Consider the following 23,547-nt stretch of genomic DNA (forward strand, 5'->3'; position numbering starts at 1 on the left):
CATGTTTTTTAATTGAGAGACGAGCTTAAAGTTTTCTTTACTGACCATAATTTTCACTTGTCTGACCGCTTGCCTGATGTCGAGTTTCTCACACGACTGGCCTATCTGGGTGATGTTTTTTCTCGCCTGAATGATCTGAATCTAGGATTACAGGGACTCTCCGCAACTATATTCAATGTGCGGGACAAAATTGAGGCTATGATTAAGAAGTTGGAGCTCTTTTCTGTCTGCATTAACAAGGACAACACACAGGTCTTTCCATCATTGTATGATTTTTTGTGTGCAAATGAACTCAAGCTTACGGACAATGTCAAATGTGCTATAGTGAAGCACCTGAGTGAGCTGGGTGCACAATTACGCAGGTACTTTCCTGAAACGGATGACATAAACAACTGGATTCGTTATCCCTTTCATGCCCTACCTCCAGTCCACTTACCGATATCTGAACTAGAGAGCCTCATCAAAATTGCAACAAGCGTTCTGTGAAAATGTAATTTAATCAGAAGCCAATGACAGATTTCTGGATAGGGAAAGGATTTAAGAGTGAGACTCTCTCCAATACAACCCAACATTGCAGAGTTATGTGCATCCTTTCAAGACCACCCTTCTCATAACCTGTGGTGAGTTATTCACAATTTTTTATGAACAAATAAGGTTTTATATGTAAAATGGCTAAATAAAGACATTTTTTAAATATATTATTATTATATTATTTGTGTCCTGGTCCTAGAAGAGCTCTTTGTCACTTCCCACTAGTCGGGTTGTGACAAAAACTGACACTCATTCTTATGTTTAATAAATGTGTCGTGTGTGGCAGGCTTACACCGATGGCAAAAAACAACATTTGAGAGTGGGCTGACCCTGGTGCTAGAGGGGGTACTTAGCTGGAAGTTGAATGTTTGAAGGGGTACGGGACTATAACAAGTTTGGGAACCACTGATCTAACCAATCCAACTGGCTGCCTATTTGGTTCATCACAATTTCTTGACATTTTAGATGCATTATATAGGCTATGTGAGACTAAGTTGTAATACAAATAAGAGTGCATGAAAATACCACTGTATTTCTGAACAATCGGGACGTTTCTTTAGCTTTGATTTGTTTCGGGGAATACGTTGGGATACTTGAGCTGTTCATACTTATTTTGAATGCGTAGGGACACATTTTAGAGTACTAAATCAAATGTGATTCATTGGATATTGCAGAGACACGTGACATGTGTTTTCACATTCATTGGCGAGTTCGTATGAAATTAGATCCTTCTGTAGACATACGATATAGTCCCCAAATGTCCATAACTATCGCATTATGTCAGTATTTTGATACGTTTGAATGCAAACGTTTTTGAATTGACTTTTACGTTTGTAAAACGTACATGTAATTATTTTGTTGGACATGTTTACGTTCAACATGATTTTAGCCTTTATTCGAGTCGCGGAAGGAATTTCGTGCCACGGCTACTGTGAGTGGTGCTAGGGACCTAGGCTAGCTAGCCAGATATAACATGCTAGTCACCTGGAAAACTGTTTCGTTGTTGCTATCTAGTCATTTAGCTAGCTTATTATTATTATTATGGTCGCTGATCTGTTTCGCTAGGTAATATGTTTGTCGATTCAATGAATGTATTGTTAAAGTTAGCTGGCCAAGAAACTCTGAGCTAACGTTAGCTAGCCATTTTGTAACGTAAATGTGAACTTGTATTTCGCTAACGTCAGAGTTGGTTTATAAAGGTGTTAAATGGCGTTAACGTCGTTTTAATATGTACTTGTTTGATGTATAGCGTCACTAACTTGCAAGCTACAAACGCCTGTCGCATAACCTTTCCTCGCTAGCACTTGTTTAAACTTTTGTGTGATCATCATTCGTTGCTTGGTTTGTCAGCCTTCTTGCCTTTATTGAATGCATTATCGACCCAATTTTATCAACTGTTATTGACAACAGTTGAGTGATTTCTTGGTTTAGATGACAGACCCCACTTAAGGTGCTTCCAATCGTTTCTGTTGAAGGTAGCTAACGTTAAGTTCAGAGTTGAAAATGGACAACTTGACTCTACTGGAGGCCTCGTGTCTTTCTCCAATGAGCAACATCACATCACCCTTGGATTTCACCCTGCTCACACCCTCCCAACTGGGTATCTCCACTCAAAGCTTCACGCCATCTTCTAACGTCAAAGGTAATTGACAGAAGAAGTGAGTTGACTCTGTTGATATCATTCCACTGGGTCCACTGCTCTTTCCGACTTTACCCTGCAATTAACTCATTATTATAACCCTAAACACAAATTTATCTGGGCAATGTAGCTAGCTATATGTTCAAGGTCTAGACATTGCGTTGTCAAGACAATTGTTTGTTTTTCTGAATCAAGAATGGTGCATGTATTGTCTTTCCCCAGAAAAATCTCGCCTAGCTCAGCTGAAGGTGAAGCGGAGGTCTAATGTTGGGGTACGGAGTTCACCAGAGACCAACTCCCTAATCCGCTACATTGCCCAACAAAGGATGAAAACTCCCCCAACACAACAGGTGAGATGAGTTTGCTCATTCATTCATACTCAAAGATTGTGGAATTAACATAACTAGTGCACTGCAGATAAAAATTGCTCTAGGACTGTTTGTGTTCATCCGAGTTGGAGCTATAATAGTCTTAGTTACATTTATGACAAGCCTATAAGCTGTCTCTTGCTACACTGCATTTGTCATTGAAAATGAACCACTTGCATCACATAAAATTTGAAGCCATTTGTGTTTACTGTGCATTTCTTTTTTCTCTCTTCGTAGGATACCCAAGCCATCCCCTTCTTTCCCAGAGTCCCCTCTACTCTAAAGCAGAAGATGGCCATCTTCCAGAGCATTATGAATGTGGAGGAGAATGAAGCAGTGCTGAAACAGGACAATCACACAGGGGGATGCATCAAGACAAGAGATGTTCTGTCTGGTGGTCAGTCTGCTTCAATAAAAAAGGATAAATCAGTTATTTATCACATATTATTACGTGAACTGAAACTGGTGCTTTGTCTGAGTATACTATTTAGAAGTTATTAGGTTATGTTGGACTTTTCCCCAAAAAAATATTAAAGGTGCTACGTCCAGGATTTGTAAGATATTTTTTGCATTGTAATTTCAGAAAATGTCCATAATATACAGTATATGGCGCTAATAGTGGAATGATAGTGTTTTACAGTATTACGCCAGTGTTGTGATTGGCTGTGATATTTGCCTATTGATTTTTCCAGAAGGAGCAGAATTTGTTGTCGAACTGGGAAAGCTGTTCTGTCATTTCCTGCTTGCTAAAATTCTACACTGTTCCCTCAATTTCAGTTTGTGGTACAATGATTCCCTACACTATTCACTGCTTGTTTTCTCAATCACAACACCGGTGGGTAAGTAATACTGTGAAACACTATCATTTCACTATTAGCGGAATATGTATTATGGACATTTTCTGAAATTACAATGCAAAAATACAAATCCTATGTGTAGCACCTTTTTTAAGTTTTAATATATACGTTATACTTCAGTGAGGGCATGGAGAAACCAGCATTTTTCTTGTGTAATGTTTTTGGAGCTCCTGAAAATGTCTCATCCAGATACTACAGATGGTCCCTTTTAGTATATTCTTTAAGCGTTTTCTATTCTGGGCTATAGTTGTTGATGGGTGTTGTCTTAACTATCAGGTGGGTGGAGCTGTGATAGTGGTGGGAAGGAGAACATGTCCCCAGTGAGCCAGCATCCCTCTCTGACTTCCCCACCCAGTAAGAGGCGCTGCACAGCACGCACTCTGGGGGAGTGTGTGGAGGAGATTAGGGAGGCCACCACTCCTGTCCTCAAACGCACTGCCACCATACTGAAGCAGCAACAGAACAAGGAGGTAACCTCATCACACTGGCAAAACATTTCTGTCTGTTAAATGACTAATATAACTTGGCAAACCATTCAGAATCTGTTGGTGTCTTTTTTTCAACTTTGTCGTGTGCATGTTGAGCAACTGGTAAGAAAAGTCTTTATAAACTAAATTAATTATTATCAACCATTATACTGTGACCACAATGTCCTGACAACCACTAACCCATCATGATCACCTCCTCAGGTTGCAGTTGTCCAGAACAAGGACCATCAGCCAGCTCTCAATGTAGAACCTGCTAGTGTGTCTCTGTCACCAGCCCTGGGTACTGATGCTGTGTCCCAGGGCAAGCCACAACCCTCTCCTATGAAGCAGCACTGCACTCCCACCAAGGAGGAGCAGGACCAGGTAAGATTTCATCTAGCCTCATCCACACACACACACACCAATATTTGTTCCAAATGGCACCCTATTGCTTATGTAGTGTCAACTCACCTGGTGTAAAAAAATAAATAAAACTTTGGTCCAGGGCCCGAGCCCTGGTCAAATGTAATGAACTATATAGGGTTCTATTTGGGACACAATACCCCAGCCTCCTTTCTTCTCTGTGAAGCCCTCACAGTTCTGCAGCGAACACAACTGCTACTTTCACCACAGGTTCCTGCCTGCCTCTCAAACATTATCTTTGGTTCCCTCTCACCCCACAGGAGTGCTCTTTTGAACTGCACAGCCCCAGCCAACCTCTGGTTTTGCATTCAGGACGAGTCAGGACAACTCTGCCTCAGCTGTTCGTCATGCCATCTCTTTTGGAGGTGAACCCCACTGGTAAATATGCTGTTCTCCTCTGTTATAGAGGATCCTATCCTTTCATCTTTATCACGCTTTGAAGCCCAGTGCAAGTTAAGCATACTACAGCCAATATTGACTAAGCAAAAACTGAGGCAAGAAAGGGCTTGTTTCTGTGAGCAGCAAAGGCTGTTGTTGGTCATGATTCATCACCCTCTAACATTTTTCTGTATGAGAAGCAGTAGGTTGAATAAATCTGTTATGGTCAAGTGATGTTGATGAGTAAACAATATTTATTTGTCCTTCAGATGAAGCTGATGGTGGCAACGTTAACTCCACTATAAAGAAGCAGGTGCGTTTCGGGATCCTGCTGCCCCCTGAACTCTTTGACAAAAACCTTCCCCCCAGCACCCCTCTACGGAAGGGGGGAACCCCGGACTGCGCCCCAACATCTGCCGGGGGGTCCCAGCTGAGGTCACTGCTGAAGACCCCCTTAACCCTAGCCCAGCTGGACTTCAGCAGCCCCTCTCTAACTGGAGCCTCCCCACCCCTCACTATGGGACCCTGCTGTGGGGAACAGGAGAGCACCCACACTCAGGGAAAGGTACCTATCTATCACCAACACAGTGATTGACCTGCCCCAAAATGATGAGGCCAGGGTCGTATTCATTAGGGACCAAACGGAAGCAGACGGTTACTGAAACAGGAAGGGACTACCTGAACTTCCAATAAGAAACACTTGTTTTCCTTTGCCAAACGTTTTGCTACAGTGTTCCCTAATGAGTACGACCAATCATTGAATTGTTCTTTCTGGTAATCCAGCATGTGGGTTAGTTATTGACCATGTAAATAATGCAGTAATTCTCTATGCCCTCAGATCCCTTTCCCTTCAATGGAAGAAGATGTTGACAGTTCATGGATGGACAATGCAGGTTGGTTGTTGAACAGTGATCATTGCTGAGAGGAAGCTGTTTCTAGTCAAGCTCTGTGTAAAACTTCACATTGTTGTCACTTTTGTATGTATTTCCAGAGCTGGAGACTGGACCTCTGGATCTGACCTCAGCTTTTCAAGAGGAGGACTCTGTTCGTGAGGAAATGCCAGGTGAGATCTAGTTACTTCAGTTTAGACTGGTGTGTGTCTCAAATGACACCCTATTTCCTAAATAGTGCACCATATAGGGAATAGGGTGCCATTTGGGATGTATGGTCAGACTTCAAATTCTATTCCACCCACCTTTCACTCTCTCCCCTTATGTAACAGCACCTCTCCTCCTCAGCCTCAAGTCATTGGTTTAGTGTTTACAGGGGTGTCAGTGAGGTCAAATGAGAGGCTTAAGCGGAGGTGTGTTTGCTTTAGATGCTGCCCCAGTGCCTGACCCTGCCCCAGTGCCTGACCCTGCCCTGGAGCCAGAACCAGCCGCCACAGCCCGCTCTCGCAGCAGAAAGAGAAAGGTCTGGTAACGCACCACTCATTCACTGAACAGGATATCCTCATTCCCTCCACTTACACACCAATTAGATAATATTGGTCCAGAGATAAGATTATCATACTATTATTACTATCTTAATCTGATGATCTAGGGTTAATCTCAATGGAAGAGCTTGTGAGTGTATCCAAATAGATCCTATCCTAATGCCAACTCTCTAACTGCATATCTCTTCATGTCTCTCTTATCTATCTCTGTTCTTTCAGCAACCAGAGGAGAAGAGTGAGCCTGTGAAGAAGAGGTCGTCTCGTACGGCTGCCAAGTCGGCCTGTGGGAGGATGAAGGTCAGTCTGGGCTCTGCTCATCACTCATAAGTCTATCTACAGAGACGTATAATATTACACACTGTGGCTGTGGGTAGTACAGTGAGCTAAGCCTCAGGGAGGTATTACATACACCAAGCTACTTGCCTCGTTGTAAGCCACAGTCAATCTGCCTTTCTCATGCTCAAGGAATTTAGGTAGTTACTTTATTCAAATTTCTGCAAGAATTGAACTTAATTTAGAAGGTGGTGGTGTTTGGAGTACTTGTGGTATTTACTTTAGTTTTGGAAAGGAAGGGAATGAGCATTGAGGGGCCACAGAAGAAACTACTGGGATTGTTATAATAATAATATATACAGTCCATTCTGAATGTTTTCAGACCCCTTGACTTTTTCAAAATGTTGTTACGTTGCAGCCTTAATCTAAAATAGATTAAATCATCTACACACAATACCGAATAAAGACGAAGCAAAACAGTTTTTTTTTTTGTATATTACAAAAAAACAGATCACATTTACATAAGTATTGATACCCTTTACTCAGTACTTTGTTGAAGCACCTTTTGGCAGTGATTACAGCATTGAGTCTTCTTGGGCATGACACTACAAGCTTGGCACACCTGTATTTGGGGAGTTTCTCCCATTCTTCTCTGCAGACCCTCTCAAGCTTTGTCAGGTTGGATGGGGAGCGTCGCTGCACAGTTATTTTCAGGTCTCTCCAGAGATGTTTGATCAGGTTTAAGTCTGGGCTCTGGCTGGGCCACTCAAGGACATTGAGACTTGCCCCAAAGCTAATCCTGCGTTGTCTTGGCTGTGTGCTTAGGGTCGTTGTCCTGTTGGAAGGTGAAACTTCGCCCCAGTCAGAACCTGCTCCAGAGTGCTCAGGACTTCATCAAGGATCTCTCTGTACTTTTCTCCCTTCATTTTTTCCTCAACCCTGACTATTCTCCAAGTCCCTGCCACTGAAAAACATTCCCACAGCATGATGCTGCCACCACCATGCTTCAGCGTAGGGATGGTGCCAGATTTCCTCCAGACTTTACTCTTGGCATTTAGGCCAAAGAGTTCAATCTTGGTTTCATCAGACCAGAGAATCTTGTTTCTTTAGGTGTCTTTTGGCGGACTGTCGCATGCCTTTTACTGAGGAGTGGCTTCAGTCTGTCCACTCTACCATAAAGGCCTGAATGGTGGAGTGCTGCAGAGATGGTTGTCCTTCTGGTAGGGCTGACCCCAATTAGTCGATTGTTTGGTCATTGGGCTGTTGGTCGACCGAGATTTGTTTTAGTCGATCAGTAACATCTGCATCCATCTCGGTGAACTAATCTATTGCGGAGGCCTAGACTAAAAGCCAATATATGCTCGATATGAAAATGTGGTCGGAGGCTCCATATGGAGGGTGTGACGTAATTGCGGAGCATGCAGAGGCTAAATCCAGCTCTGTACCCATCACTATGTGCCTTCCAAATGTTGTAACAATGCGGAGGGCTTTGTAAAGCTCCGCATTGACATGATTGGTTGACGGTAGGTGGGGGTGGTACATCCTGTATAAATACAAACTCACTTCCTTGACAACAGCTCTGTGAAGCGCAAGAAGTATGAATGGCTTGACTTCTGCAGAGGTCGTATCACCGTAAATGCTGCATGGCCAATGCAGACGTGGGATTGACCATGCCCCCAGATGCACAATGCACTGCTCTCTCCAGAATGCGCTCTCTTGCCAATTTGTGCATATTCCTTGTTTTACAACTTCATTGTGTGAATTGTTTGCATTTGATTGTTAGTGTATATCAATTCCCCATTACATGCAGTATCAGTCAAAAGTTTGGACACACCTACGCATTCAAGGGTTTTTCTTTATTTGTACTATTTTCTACATTGTAGAATAATTAGTGAAGACATCAAAACCATGAAATAACACATGGAATCATGTAGTAACCCAAAAAGTGTTAAACAAATAGAAATATATTTTATATTTGAGATTCTTCAAAGTAGGCATCCTTTGCCTTGATGACAGCTTTGCACACTCTTGGTATTCTCTCAACCAGCTTCACCTGGAATGCTTTTCCAACAGTCTTGAAGGAGTTCCCACATATGCTGAGCATTTGTTGGTTGCTTTTTCCTTCACTCTGCGGTCCAACTCATCCCACACCATCTCAATTGGGTTGAGGTCAGGTGATTGTGCACTCCATCACTCTCCTTCTTGGTCAAATAGCCCTTACATAGCCTGGAGCTGTGTTGGGTCATTGTCCTGTTGAAAAACAAGTGATAGTCCCACTAAACGCAACACCAGATGGGATGGAGTATCGCTGCAGAATTCTGTGGTAGCCATGCTGGTTAAGTGTGCCTTGAATTCTAAATATATCAGTGTCACCAGCAAAGCACCATCACACCACCTCCATGCTTCACGGTGGGAACCACACATGCGGAGATCATCTGTTCACCTACTCTGCGTCTCACAAAGACTCGGCGGTTGGAACCCAAAATCTCATTTGGACTCATCAGACCAAAGGACAGATTTCCACCGGTCTAATGTCCATTGCTCGTGTTTCTTGGTACTGTATATCATCAGTTGTACATTTACCATTAATTCCTATAATTTCTAATCTACAATGTTTGTTACGGTTATTTATTTTAATGCATTCAATATTATTATTTCAGTCTTCCTGTTCTCATTGTCGGAGTGGACACGTTGTTTGCAGAGTGCACAACCTATGCTAAACAAGTTTTGGTTTATTTCATTCCATTTACTAGTTCTGTCAATTTAGTCATTGTCTTTTGTTTGGAGCTCTCCTGTCAATGTTGAGTAAGGACGCTCACGTATAGAAGTAGGCATATAGTTTACCTAGGCTGCGTGCAAATGTAGGTATATAAATGTGCCCATTTGGGGATCTGATAGTATTTCTGATTGGCTTAATGCACCATCACTAATAACCTGTGGAAATTCCCAAAGTAATGTTTTCTTCACCTCAAACAGCAAGCAAACAAAGTCTGTTTTTACATCCATTGAGAATGACAATAGTTCCTCAATGAATTTGAAAAATCTTTCCAGTTCTCTCCCTTTCAATAACCACTTGGCGTGAAAGGGGAAAATGTAAGGCTCTGATCCAGTGGAAACGTCATAAAATAGGCTTCTTATCAGTACTTGACTTGGACTGAAATAGGTTCTGGTACTTATTTTGGCTGCGGGTACTGTTTATATTTAGGTGCAGGAGCTCCACAATTCTTTTGACCTAATATTCTATAAGAGGAACAGGAGCTCAAGCAGTAGAACATTTGAGGTGCCGGTACTCAGCGAGCTACTGTCCAGAGCTCACTGGCATGGGAAAATGAGGGCCGAGAATATTTTCTACAATGTTGCAAGTTCGCTAGGCAAGCTTTGGGCCTTACCCAAGTTAATAGTTGATACAATGTTTCAAGTTCGTTGCAGATGGGCAATGTGTAGCCAATGTAATTTATTGGTTATTTATTTTTAATCTGGATATTTTCTATCTGCAGGCTGCAATGTTATTTGTTGGCTTTATGTAGGCTGTTCTTACATAGATGGCAATAGAAGTAACTTTTTAGGTTTATCATTTTAATTTATTTGGATAGAATTGTTATTAACCACATGACAATGATTTTGAGGTATAAAGGCATTATTATAAATTAAATGAAACTTTCACAAATGTGCATATGTGAAACCATAACTGGCAGGCAGATCGGTAGAAATAGTATACTACATGAGAAAGTTTGCCAACTCCTCGTGTAGCCTATTACCGGCATCTTCAGGAGAGTAATGGCAGAATCTGCGAAAGCCAGCAGGAGAGGGAGGAGAGTAGTTGGGTTAAGGTTTTTTCTTCTGGTTATCTAGCTCTGGCGCCCTCTTGAGCCATCAGACAAGCTCAATGCACATAGTTGATTTTATTAAAACACAGGTTCTTTGTCACGTCCCTGAGCAAGGCCCTTCTCCCTGGATTGCTCAGTTTGACCGGGCGGCCAGCTCTAGGAAGAAGAGTCTTGGTGGTTCCAAACTTCTTCCATTTAAGAATGATGGAGGCCACTGTGTTCTTGGGGACCTTCAACGCAGCAGACATTTTTTGGTGCCCTTCCCCAGATCTGTGCCTCGACACAATCCTGTCCCGGATCTCTACGGACAATTCCTTCAACCTCACGGCTTGGTTTTTGTTCTGACATGCACTGACAACTAGAGGTCGGCCGATTATGATTTTTCAACGCCGATACCGATTATTGGAGGACCAAAAAAGCAGATGCTGATTAATCGGCCGATTTTTTTTGATTTATTTTTTATTTGTAATAATGACAATTACAACAATACTGAATGAACACTTATTTTAACTTAATTTAATACATCAAAATCAATTTGGCCTCAAATAAATAATGAAACATGTTCAATTTGGTTTAAATGCAAAAACAAAGTGTTGGAGAAGAAAGTAAAAGTGCAATATGTGCCATGTAAGAAAGCTAACGTTTAAGTTCCTTGCTCAGAACAAGAGAACATATGAAAGCTGGTGGTTCCTTTTAACATGAGTCTTCAATATTCCCAGGTAAGAAGTTTTAGGATGAAGTTATTATAGGACTATTTCTCTCTATACGATTTGTATTTCATATACCTTTGACTATTGGATGTTCTTATAGGCACTTTAGTATTGCCAGTGTAACAGTATAGCTTCCATCCCTCTCCTCGCCGCTACCTGGGCTCGAGCCAGGAACACATCGACAACAGCCACCCTCGAAGCAGCGTTACCCATGCAGAGCAAGGGGAACAACTACTCCAAGTCTCAGAGCGAGTGACGTTTTAAACGCTATTAGCGTGTACCGCGCTAACTAGCTAGCCATTTCACATCGGTTACACCAGCCTAATCTCGAGAGTTGATAGGCTTGAAGTCATGAAGAGCTGCTGGCAAAACGCACGAAAGTGCTGTTTGAATGATTGCTTACGAGCCTGCTGCCTACCATCGCTCAGTCAGACTGCTCTATCAAATCATAGACTTTTTTTCTTTTTGGGGGTGGATCAGCTTAATATTGCGGAAAGAATGTTGCTTCCAATGTAATTGTCTGCATCATTTCCAATCCCCCATATTTTTTTGGGTAAATATATATATCCATACACGCATGCATACATATATACATATATACATACACATACCTATATAGACATACATACTTTTTTAAAGAATATACCTTTATTATTATTCCCCGCAACCCTACCACCGCTCCCCCAATTGGAGTAAACTAATAAACACTTCTGCTTTTACCTTCAATTTATACATCTTATACCTATTTTACAGACACAGACTACTTTATAATAGTTCTCTCTTGTTTGTTCTTAGTCCTTCCTCTATTTCTGTTGTCCATCCAATTTTATTTCCACTTGTAACTGTGCTATTTCACAAAAGCTCCGCACCTATACACATTTCACAGATCCCGTATGCCCTACATTGTTTATCTTGTTATTAGTCCCACCCTTCAGTTCCACTCAACCCTTCCCATCTATCTTCCAACATCATCCATTTCGGATTTTTATTTGCCATATATTTTTCAACTGTGCTGTGATGCTTCACAAAAGATTTGAACCTTCCTATTCTCATAGCTTCTACAGATTGTAAATTAAAAATAAACATTTTTGCTAAAATAATTATTATATTATTGATTGATTGACTATGGCTTTTCAAATCCCCCAGTATTGCTATCTGTAGCGTTAGTTCTAGGCAAATGTTGCAATTCTTCAGCCATTCCTGGACCTGTGACCAAAAACGAGCTACATATGGACAATACCAAAATAAATGATCTAATGACTCTGCCTCCTCACAACAGAATCTGCAGAGCTGGGAAGATTGTATACCCCATATATATAACATTCTATTAGTTGCAAGAATTTTGTACAGTAATTTAAATTGAAAAATTCGAAGTTTTGAATCCGGCGTTGTTTTGCGTATAAATTCATAAACCATGTGCCATGGAATGGGTACATCGAAAATCTCTTCCCAACTATTTTGCAATTTATATGGCACAGCTGTCAGTTTTTTGGTCCTTAAATGAAATTGGTATATGTTTTTATTTATCACACTTTTCTTTAACCATTTATGTTCTTTAATACAGGGCCGACATACAAGTTCCTTACTTTTTTCCCCTTCTACTTGCCTCTTCCATTTTTGTGGTAATGCTGCAATTAATTGGTTGTAATTTTGGGTAGAGCAGACATTTCCATATGTCTGTGTTAGCTGCATGTGTGACATAACTCCACCAGTCCTATTTATGATATCATTCACAAAAATTATACCTTTTTTAAACATTTCTTCGATAAATACAGTTTTTTTTATCAATTACTATATTTGAATTTAACCACAATATTTGTTGTACTATTTGTTCCGTCCTTTCAGGTGGATTAAACTGAAATTGCAACCAACTTTCTAAGGCTTGTTTAAAAAATAAGGATATTTTGGAGATTATTTCCTTTTCAAACAACCGAAAGTGAGCAGGTGTAATCTGAATAAAGGGAAAAAGGCCCTTCTTGAACATAGGATGAGACATTCGTACCAATTTACTAGAGAACCAGTTTGGATTTAAGTATAACTTTTGTATGACTGATGCCTTTAGTGAGAGGTCTAATGCTTTAATATTTAATTATTTCTGCCCTCCGAATTCATATTCGTTATATAAATAGGCCCTTTTAATTTTATCTGGCTTGCCGTTCCAAATAAAATGGAATATTTTTTGTTCATATAATTTAAAAAGCAGGTCACTAGGTGTAGGCAAAACCATAAGCAAATAGGTAAACTGTGATATGACTAAAGAGTTAATCAGGGTGATTTTTCCACAAATAGACAAGTATTTTCCTTTCCATGGTAGCAAGATCTTATCTATTTTTGCTAACTTTCTATAAAAATTTATTGGAGTGAGATCATTTCTTTCTTTTGGGATTTTTATACCGAGTATGTCCACATCTCCGTCAGACCATTTAATTGGTAAACTACATGGCAATATAAAATGTGTATTTTTTAGTGATCCAATACGTAATATGGTACATTTATCATAATTTGGTTTTAATCCAGAGAGGATAGCAAAGGTATCTAGATCCTCTATGAGGCCGTGGAGAGACTCTAGTTGTGGTTTTAAAAGAAAACATGAATCATCAGCGTACAATGACACCTTAGTTTTTAAGCCACGGATTTCTAATCCATTAATATTAATGTTTGATCTAATTTTAACAGCTAACATTTCGATGGCAATAATAAATAGATATGCCGATAGTGGACAACCTTGTTTTACTCCTCTAGATAGTTTAAAACTTTGAGATGTAGCCATTATTTACTATTTTACACCTAGGGTTACTATACATAATTTTAACCCATTTTATAAGAGATTCCCCAAAATTGAAATATTCTAGGCATTTATATATAAACTCCAGTCGTACTTTATCAAAAGCCTTTTCAAAATCAGCTATGAAAACCAGACCTGGTGTCCCCGATATTTCATAGTGTTCTATTGTTTCCAGTACTTGCCTTATATTATCTCCAATGTATCGTCCATGTAAAAAACCTGTCTGATTAGGATGAATAATATCTGACAAAACTTTTTTTATTCTATGCGCCAAGCATTTTGCTAGGATTTTTGCATCACAACACTGAAGTGTAAGAGGTCTCCAATTTTTTAATTGGACTGGATCTTTATATATACCACTTGGGTCCTGTTTCAGTAATAACGATATCAGACCTTCTTGTTGCGTGTCTGATAATCTACCATTTATATAGGAGTGGTTAAAACAAGCTAATAATGGTCCTTTGAGTATATCAAAAAAAGTTTTGTATACTTCCACTGGTATGCCATCCAGCCCTGGAGTTTTCCCATCCTTAAAGGCCCCAATTGCATCAAGCAGTTCCTCCTCTGTAATTTGGCCTTCACATGAGTCTTTCTGTACAGATGTTAATTTTACATTATTAATAGGAAAAAAATCCATACAATTAGTTTCAGTTAGTGGAGATGGAGGAGCCTGAAACGAAAACATATTCTTAAAGTACTTTACTTCCTCTTTCAAAATATCATTTGGTGAATCATGCGTGACTCCATCATTTGTAACAAGTTTTAATACATTTTTTTTGGTAGCATTTCTATATTGAAGATTGAAAAAGAATTTGGTGCATTTTTCCCCATATTCCATCCAGTTCGCTTTATTTTTATAATATATTACACTGGATCTTTCTTGAATAAGTTCCTCCATTTCTTTTTGTTTTTCCTCTAACTTATTCTGTGCCTCTATGGTACTGTTTTTATTGCTATCTAACTGTACTGTTAGTCCTTCAATTTCCTTTGTTAATATGGACTCTTTTGATCTAAATTCCCTTTGTTTTATAGATGAGTACTGAATTGTATGGCCTCTAAAGGCACACTTAAAAGTGTCCCATACAATAAGGGGATCTGCTGTACCTATGTTATGTCTGAAAAAGTCAGTTATAAAATCTTCTGTCCTAGTTCTAAACAATTTATCATCTAGTAGACTTTGATTAAATTTCCAATATCCTCGCCCACGTGGAAATTCTGTAAGAGAAATATATATGCCAATTATGTGATGATCCGACCGCATTCTGTCCCCTATCAACACTTTTTAAACTTTTGGTGCCAGAGAGAATGGTATAAGAAAGTAGTCAATACGACTAGCTTGATTCAGCCTCCGCCATGTATATCTCACTAAATCAGGGTATTTAAGTCTCCATATATCCACTAATTCCAATATATCCATGACATTCATGATTTCCTTAAGTGCCTGAGGGTGATAGTTTGTAGTGTGATTTCCTTTCCGGTCTATAGAGGTATTTAAGACCGTATTAAAATCTCCCACTATAATAATAGAGTCTAGTGTTGCTTGTAGAGTTGATAAATTCTTATATATATTTTCAAAGAAGCTTGGATCATCATTATTCGGACCGTATAGGTTAACAAGCCATATTTGTTTATTGTCCAATAACATATTTAAAATAATCCATCTACCTTGAGGATCTGTTTGGACAATTTGCACATTTGGATCAAAATTATTGTTAATTAAAACCATCACCCCTTTTGAATTTCTTTGCCCATGGGAGAAATATATTTCGCCCCCCCAGTTCTTTTTCCACAAAACTTCATCTAAAACTGTTGAATGGGTTTCCTGTAAACAATAGATATTATAATCCTTCTCTTTTAGCCAGGTAAATACTGATCGTCTTTTCTTATTATCTGCTAAGCCATTACAATTGTAACTGGCTATACTTATTTCACCACTTACCATAATGAGACACACCTTTCATTCTTTTAATCAGAATATATTTTTGTAAACGTACTATTAAAAAGTAACATAATGATTGAGTGTCTATATAGTTGTACCATGATATTTGCATTTCTACTAAGTAAACCTCCAATTGGTCCCTACTATTCCACCCGCTAAAAGGCCTCATCTCGAGATGGCTTGTCATCCCAATGCCCGGTAGACCACCCTCGACCCCCTGTATCCCATAGCCCTGAACCGACTGGGATCCATTCTTTGAAAAGAGCATACAGTGCCATTTACCGAATTGAAGAAGATCAATTACCATATGCATTTCCATTGCCCTCACCTCGATTTGTATTATATATATCTGTGGATCATCCTCTATTGTCCCTAACATCTTTTACTTCTTCCTTCGCAACAGTTGTGGGATACACACATACACCCACACACACTCAGCCCTTACCCCCACACAACCATAAGCTCACTTTCTCAACAATTGCACCATCCCAGAGCCCAACTCAAGATGGGTCATGATTTACAAATGCACTTGCAGTTGCAGCTGCAGGAGAAGGCCTGCAAGACCGCACAAAAAATTTGCAAAAATTGAGAGATTTATTTACCATTGTCATATCCTAGATAATGGAGGTCAAATGTACACCTTATTCCTGAAACACCCACAATACGGCCACCCGTCATGACCATGTCCCCACGCATCTCCATGCAGTCCGACTTTGATTTTGTGCCGCCAGGGCCACAATAATATACCCCCTCTCTGAATGTCCGAGTGTGACCCCCTCCCCATGGGTTACTGCAGCTAGTGTTGCCAGCACTGCCACTGCCTGGGTGGGGGCACCCCACCGGAATCCCCACCGGCTAGGTACAAGGTCGTCATGGTTCTCATTAGCAGCTTTGAGAATTTCCTTGTATATTATGCTCTCCCTTTATGGGGCTTTGGCTTTGCAGGACCAAGCCTGCCAAGCAGGCTCAGAATCTTGAGGGGGCAGTGCTGCTCTTGGTCTGCTTACAGCGGGCACATATAACAGTTAGGGACTTCTCCTTAGTATCTGGGTCATTCAGGTGGGTGTCTAGGGTATAGTGCCATGGACCGTACCATTAAAATAGGATAATAAATAATTAGATATAATTTATAAAAAAATAAATAAAAAATGTAGTTCTCCATGATAGGACAATAAATAAATAAGACGTATAATTCATTATAAAAGTATATCCATCATCTTAACAACATTGAAAGCCCTCTCATACCCGGCTCACAGCAATACATTGGCTCTGGGATATGCAACCATTTCATTACTCACTCACTCAACTTTCCAAACATAACAAATAAAATAAAAAATAAACACAAACCATACCATCCACACATACTGTGCCTTCTGTTTACTTAGTTTTTATCTTCACTATGTTGAATTAGTGCTTGTGTGTTCAATTAGTTATATGTGAAGATTTATAGAAAAGCTATATTTTTTATTGTATTGTTACAATCAGTAACCGGGCTTGAATTGTGTTTATTTCCTTCGTCTATGAGAACTTTGTAATTTTTAAAATAACCATGGAGTAGTCTTTGTGTCTCTGAACAACTGGTTATCAATATATAGTTTATCAACGACGAGAGCTACTCGTTTCGCTTTTAATCTATTTTCTTTGAAAATTGGATACAGAACTTTGCGCCGTTCTGCAATTTCCTTCGGAAACTGATCATTCATGCCAATTTTGGTCCCAGCAAGTCTTTTACCCAGGCTTTTAACCATTATTTTATCTTTAAATGAAGCAAATTTGGCAACGATTGGGCGTTCGTACCTCTGCCCTCTCTGTCCGAAGCGGTGAACGCGTTCAAGTTGGATTTTGTCGATAACTTCGCGTGGAATCTGAAGCGCTGTAAGGAGGAACTCTCTAACTATAGATTCAGGAACTTCTCCTTCTTTTTCTTGGATACCTGTAAGTACCAAATTCTCTCTCATGGATCTAGTTTGTATGTCTAGTAAGGTTTCCTTCAGAACGGCGTTCTCCTTTTTAATTCCATTCATTTCGGTTTCAATCTTATTGACTGTCCCTTTTAGCGCGTGTGTTTGCTTCTCCAATGTCGCAGCTTTTTCATCACTCATCTCTAGGCTTGCCTTCAACTCTTTTATATCCTTACTAACTAATTCAAGTATACCCAGTTTGTCATTTATTGATTTTAACAGATCGGTTTCGACCTTTACCATTCCCGGTGGTGAGAATATTAAATCATCAGTGTCTGTAGAAGAGTCACGTTTTCGTTTTGTAATCGGTTCCCCTGTCTTACACTCCGTCATGTTTGGTTGTTGCCTGTTTTCGTAATATTTGTCGATAAATGTCTCTAGTTTTAGGATTTGTTTTGTGTTATTGTCCAGATTGAAGGTTATCACTCACCAGATTAAGTAGTGCTAATATTTTAGTCTAATTTAGCAGATATTTCGAATATTATGTTTTATCTTGAGGTGCTCTACATAAATCCCTTCAGTCCGCCATTACCCTTACGTTACCTTTACCAGCCTCAAATCATAGACTTAATTATAACATAACACACAGAAATACGAGCCTTAGGTCATTAATATGGTTGAATCGGAAACTATCATCTCGAAAACAAAATGTTTATTCTTTCAGTGAAATAACCGTTCTGTATTTTATCTAACGGGTGGCATCCATAAGTCTAAATATTCCTGTTACATTGCACAACCTTTAATGTTATGTCATAATTACGTAAAATTCAGGCAAATTAGTTTGCATAGAGCCAGGCGGCCCAAACTGTTGCATATACCCTGACTCTGCGTGCAATGAACGCAAGAGAAGTGACACAATTTCACCTGGTTAATATTGCCTGCTAACCTGGATTTCTTTTAGCTAAATATGCAGGTTTAAGAATATATACTTCTGTATATTGATTTTAAGAAAGGCATTGATGTTTATGGTTAAGTACACATTGGAGCAACGAGTCCTTTTTCGCGAATGCCCACCGCATCGATTATATGCAACGCAGGGCACGCTAGATTAACTAGTAATATCATCAACCATGTGTAGTTATAACTAGTGATTATGATTGATTGATTGTTTTTTATAAGATAAATTTAATGCTAGCTAGCAACTTACCTTGGCTTCTTACTGCATTCGCGTAACAGGCGGGCTCCTCGTGAGGCAGGTGGTTAGAGCGTTGGACTAGTTAAGCGTAAGGTTGCAAGATTGAATCCCTGAGCTGACAAGGTAAAAATCTGTCGTTCTGCCCCTGAACAAGGCAGTTAACCCACCGTTCCTAGGCCGTCATTGAAAATAAGAATGTGTTCTTAACTGACTTGCCTAGTTAAATAAAGGCGTAAATATATATATATTTTTTTTAATTGGCAAAATCGGCGTCCAAAATTACAGATTTCCGATTGTTATGAAAATGCGAAATCGGCCCTAATTAATCGGCCAATCCGATTAATCGGTCGACCTCTACTGTCAACTGTGGGACCTTATATAGACAGGTGTGTGTGCCTTTTCAAATCATGTCCAGTCAATTGAGTTTACCACAGGTTGACAACAATCAAGTTGTAGAAACATCAAGGATGATCAATTGAAACGGGATGCACCTGAGCTCAATTTGAGTCTCATAGCAAAGGGTCTGAATACTTATGTAAATAAGGTATTTTTGTAAAAAAGAATATACATTTGCTAAAATGTCTAAACCTGTTTTCACTTTGTCATTATGGGGTATTGTGTGTAGATTGATAAGGAAAACATTTTATTTAATCAATTTTAGAATAAATAAGGCTATAACGTAACAAAATGTGGAATAAGTCAAGGCGTCTGAATACTTTCCGAATGCACTGTAGTGTATGCCAGTTAACATAAGCTTTTATACAAAGCGACTTAGTCATGTTGGCATACAATTTACGTATGGGTGGTTCTGGAAATGGAACCCACTACCCTGGCGTTACAAGTGCCGTGCTCTACCAACTGAGCTACACTTGTAATAGCCGCATTCCTCAGAGGTGACAGTAAAACAATGAATAAACAAAACATAAACAAGGAGTGATGTAAGAATGGGGCAAACCAGCTTGGGTGTTCACTGTGTTTGTGTTTCTCTAGAACTCAGCAAAGCATTGCTTTGGGAAGAAGGCGGTGGACCGTTCTCTGTATGGGAAGAGAGACTATGCATCCAAGAACCCCACCCTCAGTCCCATCACGGAGATCCTGTTCTCCCTTAGCCACTCTCCTCAACACCCCCACAACTGCAAACCCACAGGTAAGCACACAGCTGTTAGGCTCTGTTCGAATACCCAGGAAGAATCATTCCTTCCATGAACTAATCATTGATTTAACATGTTTGGTGAGAGCCAGGCTTCCACTGTTGAATTCACAGTATACATCAAGGAAGTATTCGAACAGGCCTTGGACTACAATCACTAATGAAGACACTTTAGATCAGGGTTCGGCAACCGTCCTGCATGCGATTTTACTTTTTTGGGTTCCTCCCCAAGTTTTTTGTAAAAAAATTAATTGTAGGCCTAAAAATACTAAAATCACCATTAAAAAAAACTGCTCCCAAGAATTCCCACAAATAGAGACATACAGTGCATTCAGAAAGTATTCAGACCCCTTTGTCCACATTGTTGTTAGCCTTATTCTTAAATTGATTAAATTAATTGTTTTCCTCAATCTACACACAATACCCCATAATGACAAAGCAAAAACATGTTTTGAAAATGTGTGTATTGTATTAAACATTTAAATACAGAAATACCTTTTTTTCCATAAGTATTCAGACCTTTTGCTATAAGACTAAATTCAGTTCAGGTGCATCCTGTTTCCATTGATCATCCTTGATGTTTCTACAACTTGATTGTAGTCCACCTGTGGTAAATTTATTTGATTGGACATGATTTGGAAAGGCACACACCTGTCTATATAAAGGTCCCACAGTTGACAGTGCATGTCAGAGAAAAAACCAAGCCATGAGGTTGAAGAAATTGTCCCTAGAGCACCGAGACAGGATTGTGTTCGAGGCACAGATCTCGTGAAGGGAAGCAAAAAATGTCTGCATCATTGAAGGTTCCAAAGAACAGTGGCCTCCATCATTCTTAAATGGTAGAAGAATCCGATGGTCTCTCTGCCAGAGCTCCAGAGTTCCTCTGTGGAGATGGTTGTCCTTCTGGAAGGTTCTCCCATCTCTGCAGCACTCTACCAATCAGGCCTTTATGGTAGAGTTGCCAGATGGAAGCCACTCCTCAGTAAAAGGCACATGACAGCCTTTTTGGAGTTGGCCAAAAGGCACCTAAAGGACTCTCAGACCATGAGAAACAAGATTCTCTGGTCTGATGAAATCAAGATTGAACTCATTGGCCTGATTGCTAAGCTTCATGTCTGGTGGAAACCTGGCACCATCCTTACAGTGCTGTGGGGATGTTTTACAGCGGCAAGGACTGGGAGACTAGTCAGGCTTGAGGGAAAGTAGCAAAGTACAGAGAGCTCCTTGATGAAAACCTTCTCCAGAACGCTCAGGACCTCAGACTGGGGCGAAGGTTCGCCTTCCAACAGGACAACGACCCCAAGCACACACCTAAGACAATGCAGGAGTGGCTTTGGGACAGGTCTCCAGGTGTTATTTTCACATTTCTTTTTGGGCTTAATTGTGGTCAATTTGCAGTGTAAAGTGTTATAGTTATTTTCTGGCCCCCTGACCAGCTGAAGCTGAATCTAGTTGCCTACCCCTGACTTAGATACACCACTCAAGTCAAGGCACATTCAACTACTCTCACTAACTCAGACACTTGAGATACAATACTAAGTTCAGTCAATAGAAATGCTACTACTGTGTATTGTATATGCATTCTCATAGGCCATTCACTCTGACTAGGTGGATGTCCAGATACAGTCTGTATTAGTAGCTAGTAGCCCTAGACAGTACGTTTTCCATTTTAGTTATTTAGCACATGCTCTTGTCCAGAGACACTTACAGAAGCAATTAGGGTTGTGTCTTGCTCAAGGAAGGGCACATCGACAGATTTTTCACCTAGTCAGCTCGGGGAATCGAACCAATGACCTTTTGGTTACTGGCCCAACGCTCTCATGTTCAGTAGTAACCCATGTTGTGTGTCCTCCCGCCACAGCCAAAGAAGACTCCATCCTATTAGAAGATTACGTTAACAGTGACCCCGTCACCGGAGTGGTCACAGCAGCAGCCCTGTGGTCAAGCTGCTTCTGCCCCCCGGTCAGTGAGGACTCACCAGAAGACACCACCCCAGCTGCAGAGCCCTCTGATGGGCCTTCAGTAGACTGCCAGAGCCCTGTAGGCTCCACCACCACAGACAGCTCTGGGACTGGAAGAGCAGCACAGATCTGGAGAAGATGGTCAGGTCCAACAGAGACCTCCACAACCAAAAGGCAGAGTGTTATTAGAGTAGGTAGAGGGAAGGGCAGGAAGGTCAGTGTTCCTGTTGATAACTGGCTGAGTGAAGAGACCGAGGAGCAGGTAGAGAACTTTGATACAGAACAAGACCCAACAGAAACAACCCAGCCAGAGGTTTTAGTGTCCAGCCCAGCCAAGCACACAGTACCTGGTAACAGAGAGGGTGAACCTAATACACATTGTACCTCAGACCCTGTAGATACAGATCAATGCACTGGCACACTTCCAGATGCAGGTAGGAGTGGGGATAGTCCAGCTAGAGCAGACACTGATACTACTACACCCTGCCCTCCTCCAGATAAGGTTAGCACCACAGTGGCTCCCTCAGAGCAGAAGGCAGTGAGCCATGTAGAACAGAGTACAAACAAAGGCGGGCAGAGAGGAGCAGCTCAGGGCCCAGGCCGCTCCAGGGGTAGAAGGAGGTCTATATACGCCAGCTCAGTCATAGAGGAGGAGCAGGCTTCCCAGCCAAATGGGCCACAGGCAGTGGAGAATGATAACCACGGTTCAGGAATGGAGCTGGGTAATGTTATAGAACAGGCCTCCACCTCCTACCCAGACTCTCTCCTTCCCCCCTGGGCACAGGAAGAGTTCAACATTGATGATGTGCTAAGGCCTCTCCCCTGCAGGGGGCATCGGTCTGTCCGCCGCAGCCTGAGGAACCAGAGCCAGAGCAGCACCCTGGAGGCCTCCGGCCTGGCCTGGCTACCCCACACCTCTCCGGACTCCATTAGTGCTGTCCGCAGGAAGACCAGGGGCAGACGCAGCTCCATCCAGGCTCTACTACACCCTCCCCTGGAGGAAGTGAACCACACTGACCTATGAGCCACTCCAATGCTAGCATGTCCACTACCTGGACACTCTGTCTGTGAATGAAATGGCACCGTATTCACTACGAAGGTCGTAACTTTTTTTGACTAGGGTTGGCCATTTACACCTGCTTTTGATACTGTTAGAAAAGCTATTGGTTGTTGTGAGTTTTATAAAGCACTGTTTCTGTTTTTAGTAATTAAGTAGTATAAATTGAATAAGATCTACCTTTTAATGTGATTTAACAGTTTGGCAGTTATTGTCATTTACCAAGGCTCATGGGAGTAGGAGATGTACAGACAGTGCATGTTTTACTCTTTGAATGTGTACCTCCTGTATTCATTAAATAAAATGGGGCTCTTCCAAACTATTAATTGTCTGAACATTATACAGGCCTCTCTTGAAATGTCTGAAAAGTTGAATTTATAAATACACTGCTCAAAAAAATAAAGGGAACACTTAAACAACACAATGTAACTCCAAGTCAATCACACTTCTGTGAAATCAAACTGTCCACTTAGGAAGCAACACTGATTGACAATAAATTTCACATGCTGTTGTGCAAATGGAATAGACAACAGGTGGAAATTATAGGCAGTTAGCAAGACACCCCTAATAAAGGAGTGATTCTGCAGGTGGTGACCACAGACCACTTCTCAGTTCCTATGCTTCCTGGCTGATGTTTTGGTCACTTTTGAA

The 23,547-nt window shown here is 40.7% G+C and overlaps 1 protein-coding gene across 3 annotated transcripts; it reads left to right on the top strand.

The window, feature by feature from the left end:
• Nucleotides 1–1,370: 1,370 nt before the first annotated feature.
• On the top strand, nucleotides 1,371–23,317 carry cdca2 (cell division cycle associated 2). 3 transcript variants are annotated; one of them, XM_039013670.1, is made up of 14 exons: nucleotides 1,371–1,462; nucleotides 2,007–2,173; nucleotides 2,393–2,520; nucleotides 2,776–2,935; nucleotides 3,672–3,865; nucleotides 4,085–4,246; nucleotides 4,546–4,663; nucleotides 4,933–5,228; nucleotides 5,502–5,556; nucleotides 5,655–5,726; nucleotides 5,982–6,076; nucleotides 6,318–6,395; nucleotides 19,719–19,875; nucleotides 21,740–23,317. In XM_039013670.1, the coding sequence occupies exons 2-14, from the start codon at nucleotides 2,035–2,037 to the stop codon at nucleotides 22,861–22,863; spliced, it is 2,778 nt and encodes a 925-aa protein (XP_038869598.1). In that variant the 5' UTR covers nucleotides 1,371–1,462; nucleotides 2,007–2,034; the 3' UTR covers nucleotides 22,864–23,317. The 3 variants fall into 3 exon arrangements, with proteins under 3 accessions (XP_038869598.1, XP_038869597.1, XP_038869599.1); XM_039013669.1 differs by lacking the exon at nucleotides 1,371–1,462 and adding an exon at nucleotides 1,478–1,596; XM_039013671.1 differs by lacking the exons at nucleotides 1,371–1,462; nucleotides 2,007–2,173; nucleotides 2,393–2,520; nucleotides 2,776–2,935; nucleotides 3,672–3,865 and adding an exon at nucleotides 3,873–3,985.
• The last annotated feature ends 230 nt before the right edge of the window (nucleotides 23,318–23,547 follow it).

The sequence above is a fragment of the Salvelinus namaycush genome, chromosome 18, assembly GCF_016432855.1.
Source record: "Salvelinus namaycush isolate Seneca chromosome 18, SaNama_1.0, whole genome shotgun sequence".
Lineage (NCBI taxonomy): Eukaryota > Metazoa > Chordata > Actinopteri > Salmoniformes > Salmonidae > Salvelinus > Salvelinus namaycush.